This window comes from Carcharodon carcharias, chromosome 15, assembly GCF_017639515.1.
Source record: "Carcharodon carcharias isolate sCarCar2 chromosome 15, sCarCar2.pri, whole genome shotgun sequence".
Lineage (NCBI taxonomy): Eukaryota > Metazoa > Chordata > Chondrichthyes > Lamniformes > Lamnidae > Carcharodon > Carcharodon carcharias.
Genome location: NC_054481.1, coordinates 27,552,838 through 27,567,169, shown reverse-complemented (window position 1 = coordinate 27,567,169; position 14,332 = coordinate 27,552,838). Strand labels below are relative to the sequence as shown.

Genomic DNA, 14,332 nt, shown 5'->3' with positions numbered 1-14,332 from the left:
GCTCTGGCTGCCAATCTCTCCTTCTGTGGCTTTTTCTATGCCTGAGTGGTACTGGAGAAGGAGCTTGTGGTGTCCATTGGTTCACTTGAGGCCTTACATGAGCGATGGGCACCACAGTGACTGCAGTGAGTAGTCGACATCAGTTACAACATTAATATTTAAGTTTAGAAAGTTTCCTCCAATTTTATGGATGTTTTTTTTATTTATTCACAGATTGTGAACATCGCTGGCAACGCCAGCATGTATTGCCCATCTCTAATTACCCTTGAGAAGGTGGTCATGAGCCATCTTCTTGAACTGCTGCAGTCCATCCAGTGTGTGTACACTCACAGTGCTGTTAGGTGGTGGGGGTTGGGGGCAGTTCAGGGTTTTGACCCAGCGACAGTGAAGGAATGACAATATAGTTTCAGATTAGGATAATGTGTGTCTTGGATGGGAACTTGCAGATGGTGGTGTTCCCAAGTGTCTGCTGCCCTTACCATTTTAAATGGCAGAGGTTACAGGTTTGGAAGGTGCTGTCAAAGAAGCTTTGACAAATTGCTGCAGTGCATTTTATAGATAGTACACACTGCTGCCACTGTGCGTCAGTGGTGGAGGAAATGAAAGTTTAAGGTGGTGGATGGGATGCCAATTAAGCAGAATGTTTTTCCTGGATGGTATTGAGCTTCTTGGGTGTTGTTGGAGCCACACTCATTCAGGTAAATGAAAATTATTCCATCTCACTCCTGACTTGATCCTTGCAGATGGTGGACAAACTTTAGGGAGTCAGGAGATGAATCACTCATGCAGGTTTCCCAGTCTCTGACCTCCTGTTGTAGCCACAGTATTTATATGGTTGGTCTAGTTACGTTTCTGGCCAATGGATGTTGATGGTGAGGGATTCAGCGATGGCAATTTTGTTGAATGTCAAGGGGAGATAGTTAGATTGCCTCTTGTTGGAGATGGTCATTGCCTAGCACTTGTGTGGTATGAATGTTACTTGCCGCTTATCAGCCATAGCCTAAATGTGTTTCAGGTCTCGCTGCATGTAAGCACAGACTGCTTCAGTATCTGAGGAGTTATTTAGTTTTGATTGTTGTCTTTATTAGTTATGCCACCTTTAAAGTTTTTTTTGCCTTTTAGTTAATGACCCTCGGACATCCCACTGTCTTTGAATAGGTTAGTTTAGATAAGGCACCCCAACTCCTTTTGCTATTAACTAAGTTTCTTGTTATTCCCCAGTGGCTGAGTCGGCTGGGTGATATTTTGAAGGGACATCGCACCCCCTACTCTTCCTCCCCAAGCGATACTCAAATGGGGTAATGCAAGATTAATCCAACAGATAGTCTCTTCAGTAACAGCACCAAGCACAGGTTTAATGAAATGGACCCCACTGGTCAAAGGCACACAGCCGCTCAATCAATGGACACATGAGACAGCCGAATGGGAAGAATTCCAGGAGCGGTCCGGTGATAGGAGGTGCTGGATATTTCGGATACAGGCTAGGCTGCGCCCTTGCCCAATCAGGCGTATCTGTCATCCTCGTGGACATACACAAACCAAGATGGTGCCTTCCCAAAGGAGCTGTCTTCCTGCAGGTAAGATAGTTATTTCACTTGTCAACGTTAATGACAATGCAATCAGACTTGGAGGATTATGAACACATTCACACTCCTTGTTTAACAGCACAATTTTTTCCCCCCGCCCCATTATATTTTTAATTGTGAATTCTGTGTTCATCAGCATGTGGATGTTAGTCAGTATTGAGGAGATAGATCCCCAGCATCAAAGCGTTGAGATATGAGGAAAGAATGGAGATGGACTTATCAGCAGCAAAAGCAGGTCATATAGAGGCACATTAGATAGTAAATGAGGTAAAACAAATAAAGCCAGGATATTATTTCAAATTAAATCAACACTGTTGGGCAAGAAGCAAAGGGTTAATTTAGAGATTTAGAGAAAGAGAAAATTTTGCATTGATGACAGGAAACCCTTCACTCAGAGAGTGATCAATACAGTAATGGACTCTTGGTAGCTTTTTGGAGACAGAAGAACTGTGATTATTTGAAACAATTCAATGTTGTGGTATAGGGACTGGAGGCTCTTTTTGGATCGATGGGCTAAGATGGGCCAAATGGCTTTCTTTTCCTGTAAATTATTGTGACTATTTCAGGCACTTGGAGGTACAGCACAGTTCCCACCTGACTTCCAAGCATGCGCACTTTCCAGTTAGTAGTCATGAAAGGCACCAGATAAGTGCGCACAATTTCTTTCTATTCTGTATGATGTATGTTGGGGCATCTTCAGAACTATTTTTATATCAATCTGGAACAGCTCTCTGCACTGTGACTAATACCTTGAAAGCTAACAATGAGGGAAGTGAAAGGATGAAAGAGGGATCTGGGTGTCCTAGTGCACGAATCGCAAAAGGCTAGTATGCAAGCACAGAAAATAATTAGGAAAGCTAATAGAATGTTATCATTTATTGCAAGGAAAATTGAATACAAATGTAGCGAGGTTATGCTTCAGTTGTACAGGGCACTAGTGAGACCACATTTGGAGTACTGTGTACAGTATTGGTCACCTTATTTAAGGAAGGATGTAAATGCGTTGGAAGCAGTTCAAAGGAGGTTCACTAGACTAATACCTGGAATGGGTGGGTTGTCTTATCAGGAAAGGTTGGACAGGCTGGGCTTGCATCCGCTGGAGTTTAGACGAGTAAGAGGTGAATTGATTGAAACATATAAGATTCTGAGAGGTCTTGACAGAGTGGATGTAGAGAGGATAGTTCCTCTTGTGGATGAATCTAGAACCAGGAGTTACTGTTTAAAAATAGGGGGTCACCCATTTAAAACAGAGATGAGGTGCAATTTTTTCACTCAGGGAGTTGTGAGTCTTTGGAACTCTCTTCCTGAAAAGATGGTGGAAGCAGAGTCTTTGAATATTTTTAAGGCAGAGGTGGATAGATTCTTAGTAAGCAAGGGGTTGATGGGTTATCGGGGGTAGGTGGGATGCAGATTTGAGGTTACTATCAGATCAGCCATGATCTTACAAAATGGCGGAGCAGGCTCGAGGGGCTGAATGGCTTACTCCTGCTCCTTGTTCATATGTTCCATATGTACCCAATGTGGTGTGATTTCAGCATTCAGCCTGGATGTGGCGAACCAGTCAAGTGTCCATTGGCTTCGGTGGGACCAGAAGATCCTCCCAGCGGGAGGGGTCGGAAAATTCCGGCCCTTAGCCTAATTGCTAGCAAATATGGATCACACTGTATATAGTGGAAACTTGTAGATTGGTCCTAGGGCTTTGTTAGAGCAGATCAAATGCACACACTTATGTTTGCTGTTAATATTAACTTGTGTGGAAAGACTACATCAGTGGAGGTTATGGGTATTTGAAATGGATTCACAGAGATTTAGCTGGGGTGTGTTAGTTAGAAGAATGATAGTTGCTTAGATTGATGGCCTTTCTCCAAATGAAGTCCTCTTCAGTCAACAGCAGAACAATATTGCACTGTTGCTGCAACAAACATTCTGTGGAATTATCTAACAAGAGAGTGAATGATAGCTAGCCTTGGGTATTGGCAAACAATCATCACGCTTCATTGCTTAACTTACATAGATGAATCAAAGTGATTTAATTTTCTGTACAAAAGTTTTCATTTAATTGAAGTAACTTCCTGAATGTTCGTGTTGCCGTGCCTTATATTAGTCCACTTGTTCCCATTTGCAGTTTCTTGCATTGATGAAACCTAGAAGTTTCAACACTCTGTGGGAAGTCATGCAGCCAAGGACTAACCCCACCCATTTTGCAAAATAGTAGGTGGTAAGTACATAAGAAGCACTGAATGACCAAAGGCCTCTCAGCATATTAAGGCTGTCCATGGACACTCTGCTGTCCACCCCAACCTAAACCCCACTTGACCTGTCCTGAGGAGAGTCTGAACACATCTCTGTGATCCCCTTCTAGAGTAATTGGATCTGTTTGGTGTTAGAGCCCTTATGATTTATCCATAACTCATTGTCCTCCTTGATGTGACCTTTTTATAGCCCCCAGTACCTTGTGTTCCATCTGTTGTACATCTAGTTATACTTAGAGATCTTGCGCCCTTTCTAACTTGTGCTGCTAACCCTGATTGTGATAGTCCTGATCTCATCACATGACCTCCTGCTGCCAAATGCCACCTCCTCCATTCCTACTATTGGTTTCTGGGCATGTCCATCTTTACACAGTCCCACCTCTATACTTCTGCCTTAGCTGCCTGACACGCCCAACCTCACAGAGCCCTGCCTTCCCACACCGATTGGAGAGCAGTCATACCCTTTGTCACCCGGCTGGGTGATTCTTGACTGTTGACCAAACAGCCCTTTTTTCCTCATCTCCAACATTTTTATAGCTAATAATGGAAGTGATTAAAATGCCCACAAATCTTTTTAATGCTGCTAAAATTTCTCTCCTGGTGTTGCTGGCAGCAGTGTCCTGGAGATAAATATCTGGAGATTCTAGGATAATCCCAGATGTTTGGCAGTGCTAGTTTGTGCAGTAGCAGTGAAGTCATGAAGGGATTTGGAAGGAAGTGTTGGCAACCCAATTTCCAACAAGATTTTTTGTCCAACTCTGAAGACGTTACTAAAGAAAGCATTAAACTTGTCATTCGAGGTCTATGGTCTGATAGAAATCAGTGACTAGCAGCAGGATAAAAACATACAACAGATCCTCCATTGCATAAATTTCAACTGCCCACCTTCCCAATCATCCATTCAAGTTTTCATAAGATGTCAACTCCAATCTCCTCTTGTCTACCTTAAAGTGATCTCACAGCCATTGAAAGACTGCGCTTACTCACTGAACCTTATTTCTATAGTGAGTCATTCCTCTGCTCAGGCAATTGCTATGTCATAAACATGAAATGTTCAGATATACACGATTACCCACCAATTTCTGATGGGGATTCCTCCCCTACCCTTTACTAGAGATAATGGAACATCTACATGTTGAAGCTGACACTGGCATGTCCAGCTATCTAGTGCATCGTGAGAGAATGAATTAGAACAGCAAACCCAATCGTGCAGCTTTGAAGGAGGCCATTTGGCCCATTGTGCCTGTGCTGGCTCTTTGAAGGAGCTTACCCAATTGGATCCACTGCCCTGCCCTTTCCCCTTAGTCCTGTGAATTTATTCCTTTTCAAGGATTAATCCAATTCCCTTTTGAAAGTCACTATTGAATCTGCTTTCATCGCTTTTTCAGGCAGCACATTCCAGATCACAACAACTCGCTGCATAAAAAAAATCTCACTGCCCTTTTTTTTGCCAATTATATTGAATTTGTGTCATCTGGCTACCTGCCAATGGAAACAGTTTCTGCTCAGTTATTTGATTAAAATCCCTCATAATTCTGAACTGCTCTACTCTACCAGTTTGCTTAATATTTTGTCTCCATATCCATGTTAATTGTCAGGCCCAGGGATCCAATGCTTTGCTGGGAAAGTGATTTGCCCTTGACTTTACCAATAATTCACAAGATTCTAAAACCACCAGGGCTGATGATCTAATGGAATTAATTCCCATCATTTTACAGAGTGACATTAGGGATTATGATGCTCTATATCAGGCCTGTCAGGGGGTCAATTCTGTTTACCACGCTGCTTCCTATGGAATGTCGGGCACAGAACAGGTGAGTGTTGCAGCCATGTCCGGGTAATGTAGAAGTAGGGGGGCTTCTCCTTTTCATTGTTTTATCGCTGGTACTTAATTGTAGGTCTCAGTGGTTTCACAACTGATAGCTCGGCAGTGGGCTGGGGGGAGGGTTTGGTACATTTCTCCGCAGTGGATATTGGGCGGAAAGCTGGCGAGGGGCTAGGGATTGATTAATGAGGGCCCGGTATTCAGGTATTCCGTGCCTGAAGCTGATAGGTTAAAGGAATGGGTGAAATCTGATCTCAGGTGGAAGTGGGGGAATCCTGGAGTGCCAGCAACCCAATTGGATCAGTGCTGCCCTGCTATGGCTCAGTGGTTAACTCTCATGCCTTATAGTCCAAAGGTCGTGAGTTCAAATCTCCCAAAGGGTTTACTTACTGCCAATGAAGTATTTTTATTGCCAAGTTCTATATTACCAAGCAACTATTACAGAATCACAGAACTGTTACAGTGCAGAAGGATTTGGCCCTTCATGGCCCTCTGAATGAGCAATTTACTTAGTGCCATTCTCCCGCCTTCTCCCTGTATCCCTGCACATTCTTCCTTTGCGAGTAACAGTCTAATTCTCTTTTCAATGCTTCAGTTGAACCTGCCTCCACCACACTCTCAGGCAATGCATTCCAGACCTTAGTTATTCGCTGCATGAAAAAAGCTTTTCCCATAGAGGTTTTGCTTCTTTTACTTTAAATCTGTGCTCTCTCATTCTTGATCCTTTCACAAGTGGGGATAGTTTCTCCCTATCTAATCTGTCCAGACCTCTCATGATTTTGAATATCTCTATCAAATCTCCTCTCAGCCTTCTTTTCTCCCAGGAAACAGTCCTAACTTCTCCAATCTATCTTCATAACCAAATTTCCTCATCGCTGGAACCATTCTCGTGAATCTTTTCTGCACTCTCTCCAAAGCCATCACATACGCCCTAAAGTGTGGTGACCAGAACTGGAAGCAATGTTTCAGCTGATGGTATTTTTTACATCCACCTGAGAGAGGAGACAGGGTGTTGGTTTAATACCTTTTCTGAAAGATAGCACCTCTGGTAATGCAGCAATCCCTCAGTACTACATTTGAGCATCAGTGTTGATCTTGCAGCTGAAGTCCTGGGGTGGGACTTGAACACACAATTGTCTAATATAGAGTCAAGATTGCTACCCACTGAGCCACATAGTAATAGGGGAATGTAATACTGTCAGGAGTGCTGTCATTCAGATGAGCCATAAAACTGAGGCCCCATCTACATTTTTAGCTGGGATTAAAAGATCCCATGGCACTCTTTTGAAGAATGCAGAGAAGCTATCCCTGATGTCTATTTATTCCTCAATCAAGCACAAAAACAGATTATCTAGTCATTATCACATTGCTCTTTGGGGAGTTTACTGTGTACAAATTGGCTGCCATGTTTCCTACATTACAGTGACAATACTTCAAAAGTAATTGATTGTAAAACAAATTTAGGGACACCCCGAGGTTGTGAATGATGCTATAGAAATACAAGCCTTTCTTTTTATGATCCATACCATTCCTTTTGTGAATTAAATTGTTGGTCTGGAATCTCCATGAATAGAATGTCATTTGATGCAAATTCCCTGGACCAAAGTGCAGTCTGTTTACTGCATTCTCTATGAGCCTCTACCTTCACTGAAACAGCTAATAAACTACATTCCTTCATGAAACTTTAATGCCCCTTCTTGGCTGCTCTGCAGTTACCTGAAAGATGCTCGGGCATTTTGGAAAATAATCCTTTAATAATTGAAGATTGGGTGTTTGTGGAGGGCAGGCATTGTCTAACATCTGACAATTCCTTAATTTGTCGCTGCTCGTTCTGAATGACCTCATTAGAAGGAGGATCAGATTCTGTGTTTGGCTGCTGTCCGGGGATGCAGATTTTCAGCCGGATTGATTTCACGGGCGCCGGAGCTTTCCCGAGTCATCAATCTTCACGAGTCAGTAAAGGCTGGCAGGCTGTTGCACTGTGTAAGGCATCACAGATGAGTTCAGCTCTCTCCTCAATCCCTTAGAGTCAGTTGGGGGCAATCAGGAGCAGAAGACTGTGATGCTGATCCCTCTCCCTTCCATCATAGACACGGTTCTTAATAAAAACAAAATTCTGGATGTTGGAAATCCAGAAAGGAAACAGAAAATGCTGGAAATACTCAGCAGGTCTGGCAGCATTGGTGCCGAGAGAAAGAGAGTTAATGTTTCTAGTTGAATATTGGCTGTAATAATGAGTGCTGATTGGACTGAATGTGGAGCTCTGATTGGCTATAATGAGTGCAGGAGGACTGTTGTGTGTAACTCAGGGAAGCAGTGACATATAGAAGTCTTTTGCTCTTGCTTTTTTCCTAATTTCCACACCCTTCTTGTTGAACACAGATACAGTGAAGAAAGGAAGGCAAACTATTACAATCAGGTTAGCAGGGACAAACTAACTCCTCCCTTTGTCCCAGCCCTGGTTTGGTTATAACAGAATTTGAATTTTAAAAGGATATTGCCAGTTCAATATATAATATATGTAAGCTGGCCAGGTTCCTTAAGTTAACAAGTAAAGAATTAGTTTTATTGCTAAAACTCAGTCAGGCAAAGATGCAGAAATTATTAACAGAAGGTTTAAAATGTACAAATGTGTCCAACTACCCATTAATGCCAAAAACAACACACACACATAACCCTCCCAAGTGTGCAAAAAAGAAATAAATCTTTCAGAGTTTCATATTTTTAAACTTGGCCAAGGAAAAGTTAAAGTCAAGAAAAAAAAATTAATGAATTGTCCAAATGCTGAAGAGTCACTTTCCATAGTAGCTGTTGGTACTTGGGTTTCTCACTGGAGCAGTTGTGACTGGTTGATTCCATCTTGTCTTGGAGGCAGTGTTGTTGACTCAGAATCCTCCTTTAGGAACTCTCAGTTTGCAGCTATGAGGTCCTTCGGTAGGTTTTCAAATCACATACAGCTAAGCTTTGATTAGAGAGGTTTCAGAGAAAGAGAGATGGGGTAAGGCTGCCCCTGTGGCAGTTTCTCTCTGACTGTTAATTTAAATATGGTATCGTTTCACACCCAAGAGCTAGATCACGTGATCTCTCAGGTTTCAATCTGGGATTATCTTCGCCACTGTCTCTAAAATCTCTGTAGACTCTGAGTCTCCATAAAACAGCCTGAGCCTGCGCAAATGCAACATAGAAGCTGCTGTAGGCCAGTGTCCTTTGCTTAGCAAAAGCGTTCTTTTCAAAGTTCAATATAAATATGTATACAGCCGATGACATTATAAAATAACACATGTCCAGCCAATGACATTATAAATTAATATTCTGTGTAACATATCTTCATAACACAGTGCAAAGCAAATATCTGTTTGAAATGCTTGTGCTTTTGGGAAGCAAAATTAAAACTGAATTTAGAAAAATGTTCAACTTCAGAGTCAACAATCATATAATGTAAAATGGTTTTATATTGGGGACATCTGTTTGCTCAGTGCTGCATTTTGAGTAAGCAACTTAATATGGATGAGGCATCAGATCCTGTCACTAATCATGTTAAGTGTTTTTCACAGCTGAAATGGGTGTTGACTCAGAAATTCACCAAGGGGTGAATATCAACTGATACTGGATAATCATTAACCTTTCCATGTCTGGAGGTCCCAAAACCCAGAATGCAGGAAATTAAGAAGGTTCAAAGGTTAAACAGAGAAAGCAGATCTTAGTTGGGTGACACCAAATACGGAATGCAAAAGCTTGCACAACGTGGACAGAAACAGTTATCGGTGAATGGATATATGTGGATGTTGCTCAGATTGACCCAGGGAAATGAAGATTTAATAGAGTTTTTTTTAAAATTAAGATTATTTCCTCTTGTTGCGAACGGTCAACACCTGAACAGGACTGGGATGAATATCTTTGCAGGGAGATTTTCTAGTGCTGTTGGGGGGTGGGGGGGGGTGGTGGGCAGGGGAGTGATTTAAACTAGATTGGCAGGGGGCTGGGAACCTGAGGGCAAATTCAGAGCAGGGAATGAGAGATGGAGAATTAGTGAGTGACTCTGAAAGGCAGAAGAAGCTCAGGTTAAAAAGTGTACAGCATAGGAATTTGGCCGTGTTAAAAGCTGTATATGTAACCACAAGGAGCATAGCAAACAAAGCCGATGAGCTGAGGGTGCAGATAGACACATGGCAGCATGATACCATCGCTATAATGGAAACTTGGCTCAAAGAGGGGCAAAAATGGCAGCTCAACACCGCTAGATATAGAGGCCAGAATTTTCACGTCGGCATGTGGAGGTGGGCCTGATAGCCAAAGTGTAAAATGATGCGCAGTGACATCGGGCGTGTGTCTCAACATCACCGCACATCATTCAGATCTTTTGTTTGGTGGGTGCTCACCAGGGGTGGTTGTGTGCCCACTGAACTGTCAAAGGCCTGTTAAGGCCATTAAGAAACCAATTACAGTAATTATCAACGCTGCCTGTCCAACCTTAAGGTTGGCGGGTAGGCAAAGACCTCAAGCGGCCTTCGTGTTTTTCAGGAAACCTCATCCACGGTCCAGACGAGGTTTCCTGAAGGTTTTATTAAATAAATAAATGTTTTCCCCACAATTCATAAACATGTCCCAGCTTATGTGACACTGCCACATGAGGGGACATTTCGAAATATTTTTTATCTTTCTTTATTTGAAACCTTCAATATGAATTTAATCTCCCCGAGGCATCTCCGTGCCTTAGAGAGATTTCTGCACTCTTTCACGCACATGTGGGAGGATTCTCCCTCCTCCCCCGCCCGCACAGGTAGCACTGAGCACTACTGGCCCTGCATCATGTTGGGGGGTTCTTAGCTGGCCTGCCCACGTAAAATGGCAGTGCGCAGCTGATCGCGGGCCCCACACCCACCCGCGCCTGCTCCTGACCGGCCCGCCCAACAGGCAGAAAATTCTGCCCAGAGTTTGCAGGCAGGATAGATAGAGAGGGATGAAAAAGGTGGGGATGTAACATTATTGGCTAAAGAAACAATTACAGCTGTGAGAAGGAATGATATACTAAATGAAGCATCAAATGAGGCCATATGGGTTGAACTCAGAAATAAAAAAGGGGCAGCCACATTGCTAGGAATGTACTATAGACCCCCAAATAGTGGATGGGAGTTAGAAGAGCAAATATGTAGGCAAATTTCAATGTGTAATAATAGGGCAGTAATAGTTGGGGACTTCAGCTACCCTAATATCAATTGGGACATGAACAGTGTGAAGAACACAGAGGGCAGAAAACTCTTGAACTGCATACAAGAGAACCTTTTCAGCCAGCACATAAGAAGCTCAAAGAGACAGGGCGCAATTCTAGATTTAGTCTTAGGAAATGAAGCTGGGCAAGTGGATGAAGTAGCAGCGGGGTCCCAATTTGGAGATAGTGACCATAATACAGTTAGATTTAGCATCATTTTGGAAAAGAACAAAGGTAGAACAGAACTAAAAGTTCTAAGTTGGGGGAAGACAATTTTACGAAGCTGAGAGGTGGACTGGCAAAAGTGGACAGGATACTGTTACTAGAAGGAAAAATGGTGTCAAATCAGTGAGAGGCATTCAAAAACGAGATTCTACAGGGCACGTGTAGAGATGCCCCCACAAAGAAGAAGGGTGGTACTGCCAAATCTAGAGACCCTGGTTATCCAGAAGCATACAAGGTAAGATAAAGCAGAAAAAAAAGCTTATGACAGTCACAAAAATCTTAATTCTGTAGAAAGCCTGGAGGAATATGGAAAGTATGGGGTGAAGTATAAAATGAAATTAGGAAAGCAAAGAGAGGATATGAAAAAATATTGGCAGGTAAAACCAGAAAAACCCAAAGATGTTTTACAAGTACATTAAGAGCAAGAGGATAATTAAGGAAAAGGTAAGGCCTATCAGAGGTATACATAGTAGCTTGTGGGTTGATGCAGAAGATGTGGACAGGGTTCTCAATGAGTACTTTGTCTCTGTCTTCACTAAGGAGAGGGATGATGCAGACATTCTAGTTAAGGAGGAAGAGCGTGAAAAATTGAATAGTATAAGATAATGAGAGAGGAATAACTGGAGCGGCTGGCATCCTTGAAGGTGGATAAATCATCAGGACCAGACGGATTGTATCCCAGTTTGTTAAAGGAAGCCAGGGAGGAAATCGCAGATGGTCTGAGGATCATTTCCAATCCTCGCTAGATACAGACGAGGTACCAGAGGATTGGAGGTCTGAGAACATTGCACCAATATTTAATAAGGGTGTGAGGGATAGGCCCGAAAATTATAGGTTGGTCATTCTGATTTCGGTGGTGGGCAAATTATTGGAATCACTTCTGAGAGACAGGATAAACTGCCACTTAGAAAGGTACAGATTGATCAGGGATAGTCAGCATGGTTTTGTTAGGGGAAGATCGTGTCTTACTAATGTAATAGAATTTTTTGAGTAAGTAACAAGGAGGATTGATGAGGGTAGTGCAGTGGATGTTTTCTACATGGATTTTAGTAAGGCATTTGACAAGATCCCACGTGGCAGACTGGTGGCAAATGAGATCCCATTGGATACAGGGAAATGTGGCAAGTTGGATCCGAAATTGGTTCAGTGACGGAAAACAAAAGGTAATGGTCGATGGGTGCTTCTGTGAGTGGAAAGTGGATTCCAGTGGCGTTCCACAGGGCTCAGTATTGGGCCCTTACTGTTATCGTATATATTAATGATTTGGACTTAAATGTGGGAGACATGATTGGGAAATTTACAGCTGTTGCCTCCAGAACGATATCAATGGCTTGGTTGAGTGGGAGGAAAAGTGGCAAATGGAATTCAATCCAGAGAAGTGTGAGGTAATGCATTTAGGGAGGGCAAACAAAGCTAGAGAATACACAATAAATGGGGGGATATTGAGAGGGGTTGAGGAAGTGAGGGACTTTGGAGTGCATGTCCACAGGACCCTGAAGGTGGCAGGACAGGTGAATAAGGTGATAAAGGAAGCATAAGGAATGTTTTCCCTTATTGGATGAGGTATTGAATACAAAAGCAGGGATGGAATGATGGAACTGTATATAATGCTGGTTAGGTCACAGCTGGAATTTTGTGTACAGTTCTGGTCACCACATTCCAGGAAGGACACAATTACTGTGGAGAGAGCAGAGGAGATTTACAAGAATGTTGCCACAGCTTGAAAATTACAGCTATGAAGAAAGATTGGATAGGCTAGGGCTTTATTCCTTAGACCAGAGGAAGCAGAGGGCTGACCTAATTGAGGTGCACAAATTTATGAGAAGCCTAGATAGGGTAGACAGGAAAGATTTGTTTCCCCTAGCTGTGGGGTCAACTACCAGGGGGTATAGATTTAAGGTGATTAGTAGAAGGATTAGAGGGGAGATGATAAAAAGCCTTTTCACCCAGAGGGAGGTGGGTGTCTGGAATTCACTGCCTAAGTTGGTGGTTGAGGCAGAAACACTCAACTCATTTAAAAGGTAGGGACTTTACAGCCTTCCGGACTGAATATTGAATTCAACAACTTTAGGTCGTGAGTCCCCTCCCCCATCCCCACCCCCTTTCTGTTTCCCCCTTCTTTTTTTTCCCAATAAATTATAAAGATTTTCCTTTTCCCACCTATTTCCATTATATAAAATAAAAAAAAACCCACTAGAGCTATACCTTGAGTGCCCTACCATCCATTCTTAATTAGCACATTCGTTTAGATAATATCACCAACTTTAACTTTAACACCTATGTGTTCTATTGTACTATTGTTGTTGACATCTTTTGATGATCTGCTTCTATCACTGCTTGTTTGTCGCTACAACCACACCAACCCCCTCCACCTCTCTGTCTCTCTATCTCTCCGCCCCCCACACACACACCTTAAACCAGCTTATATTTCAGCTCTTTCCTGGACTCGAACTCAAGTTCTGTCGAAGGGTCATGAGGACTCGAAACGTCAACTCTTTTCTTCTCCGCCGATGCTGCCAGACCTGCTGAGTTTTTCCAGGTAATTCTGTTTTTGTTTTTCATTTAAAAGGTACCTGGATCTGCATCTGAAGTGCTGTAACCGCCAAGGCTACAGACCAGGTGCTGAAAAGTGGGACTAAAATGAGCAGCTAGTTTCTTTTTTCTCTTTTTATGGCCAGTGCAGACACAATGGGCTGAATGGCCTCTTTCTGCACTGTAACTTTTCTTTGGTTCTATGGTTCTACGGGTGGGGAATCAGTGACAAGGGCTGAGTCATTAGTTGAGGAATCATTCAGTGAGTTACGATGACATTACAGTTTCAATTTTGTTTTATGTCAAGTGTTGCTTTTTATTTTTACAGCTTCATAAAGAGCAGATTGAATCTGTAAATGTTGGTGGAACAAGACAAGTTATTGACGGTGAGAGCCCAATTTATTGCCTGGATACAATGTTCATTTATGAAGCACCTTTAATGTACAAGAACGTCACAAGGTGCTTCGAAAGAAGGGAATCATAAGACACCTAAACAAAGAAATAGATATTAGGAGGAGTCATTAAAGGCTTCATCAAAGTGGTGGGATTTAAGGAGGGCCTTAAGGAGGAGAGAGACATGTAGAGACAGAGACAGTTTAGGGAGCATATAAACTAAGCTGACACTTCAGTGCAGTACTGAAGAGACTACTGTATTGTCAGAGATGCCACCTTTCAGAAGAGACATTAATTGAGGCTGTAGGGG

At 42.6% G+C, this 14,332-nt stretch overlaps 1 protein-coding gene across 1 annotated transcript in view; it reads left to right on the top strand.

Moving 5' to 3' along the window:
• Nucleotides 1–1,409: 1,409 nt before the first annotated feature.
• The window catches only part of sdr42e2 (short chain dehydrogenase/reductase family 42E, member 2), a 50,909-nt gene continuing 37,986 nt past the window's right edge, over nucleotides 1,410–14,332 (top strand). The window contains 3 exon segments of the mRNA XM_041206907.1: nucleotides 1,410–1,577; nucleotides 5,557–5,652; nucleotides 13,958–14,015. Of these exon segments, the coding sequence (XP_041062841.1) occupies nucleotides 1,410–1,577; nucleotides 5,557–5,652; nucleotides 13,958–14,015 (322 nt within the window).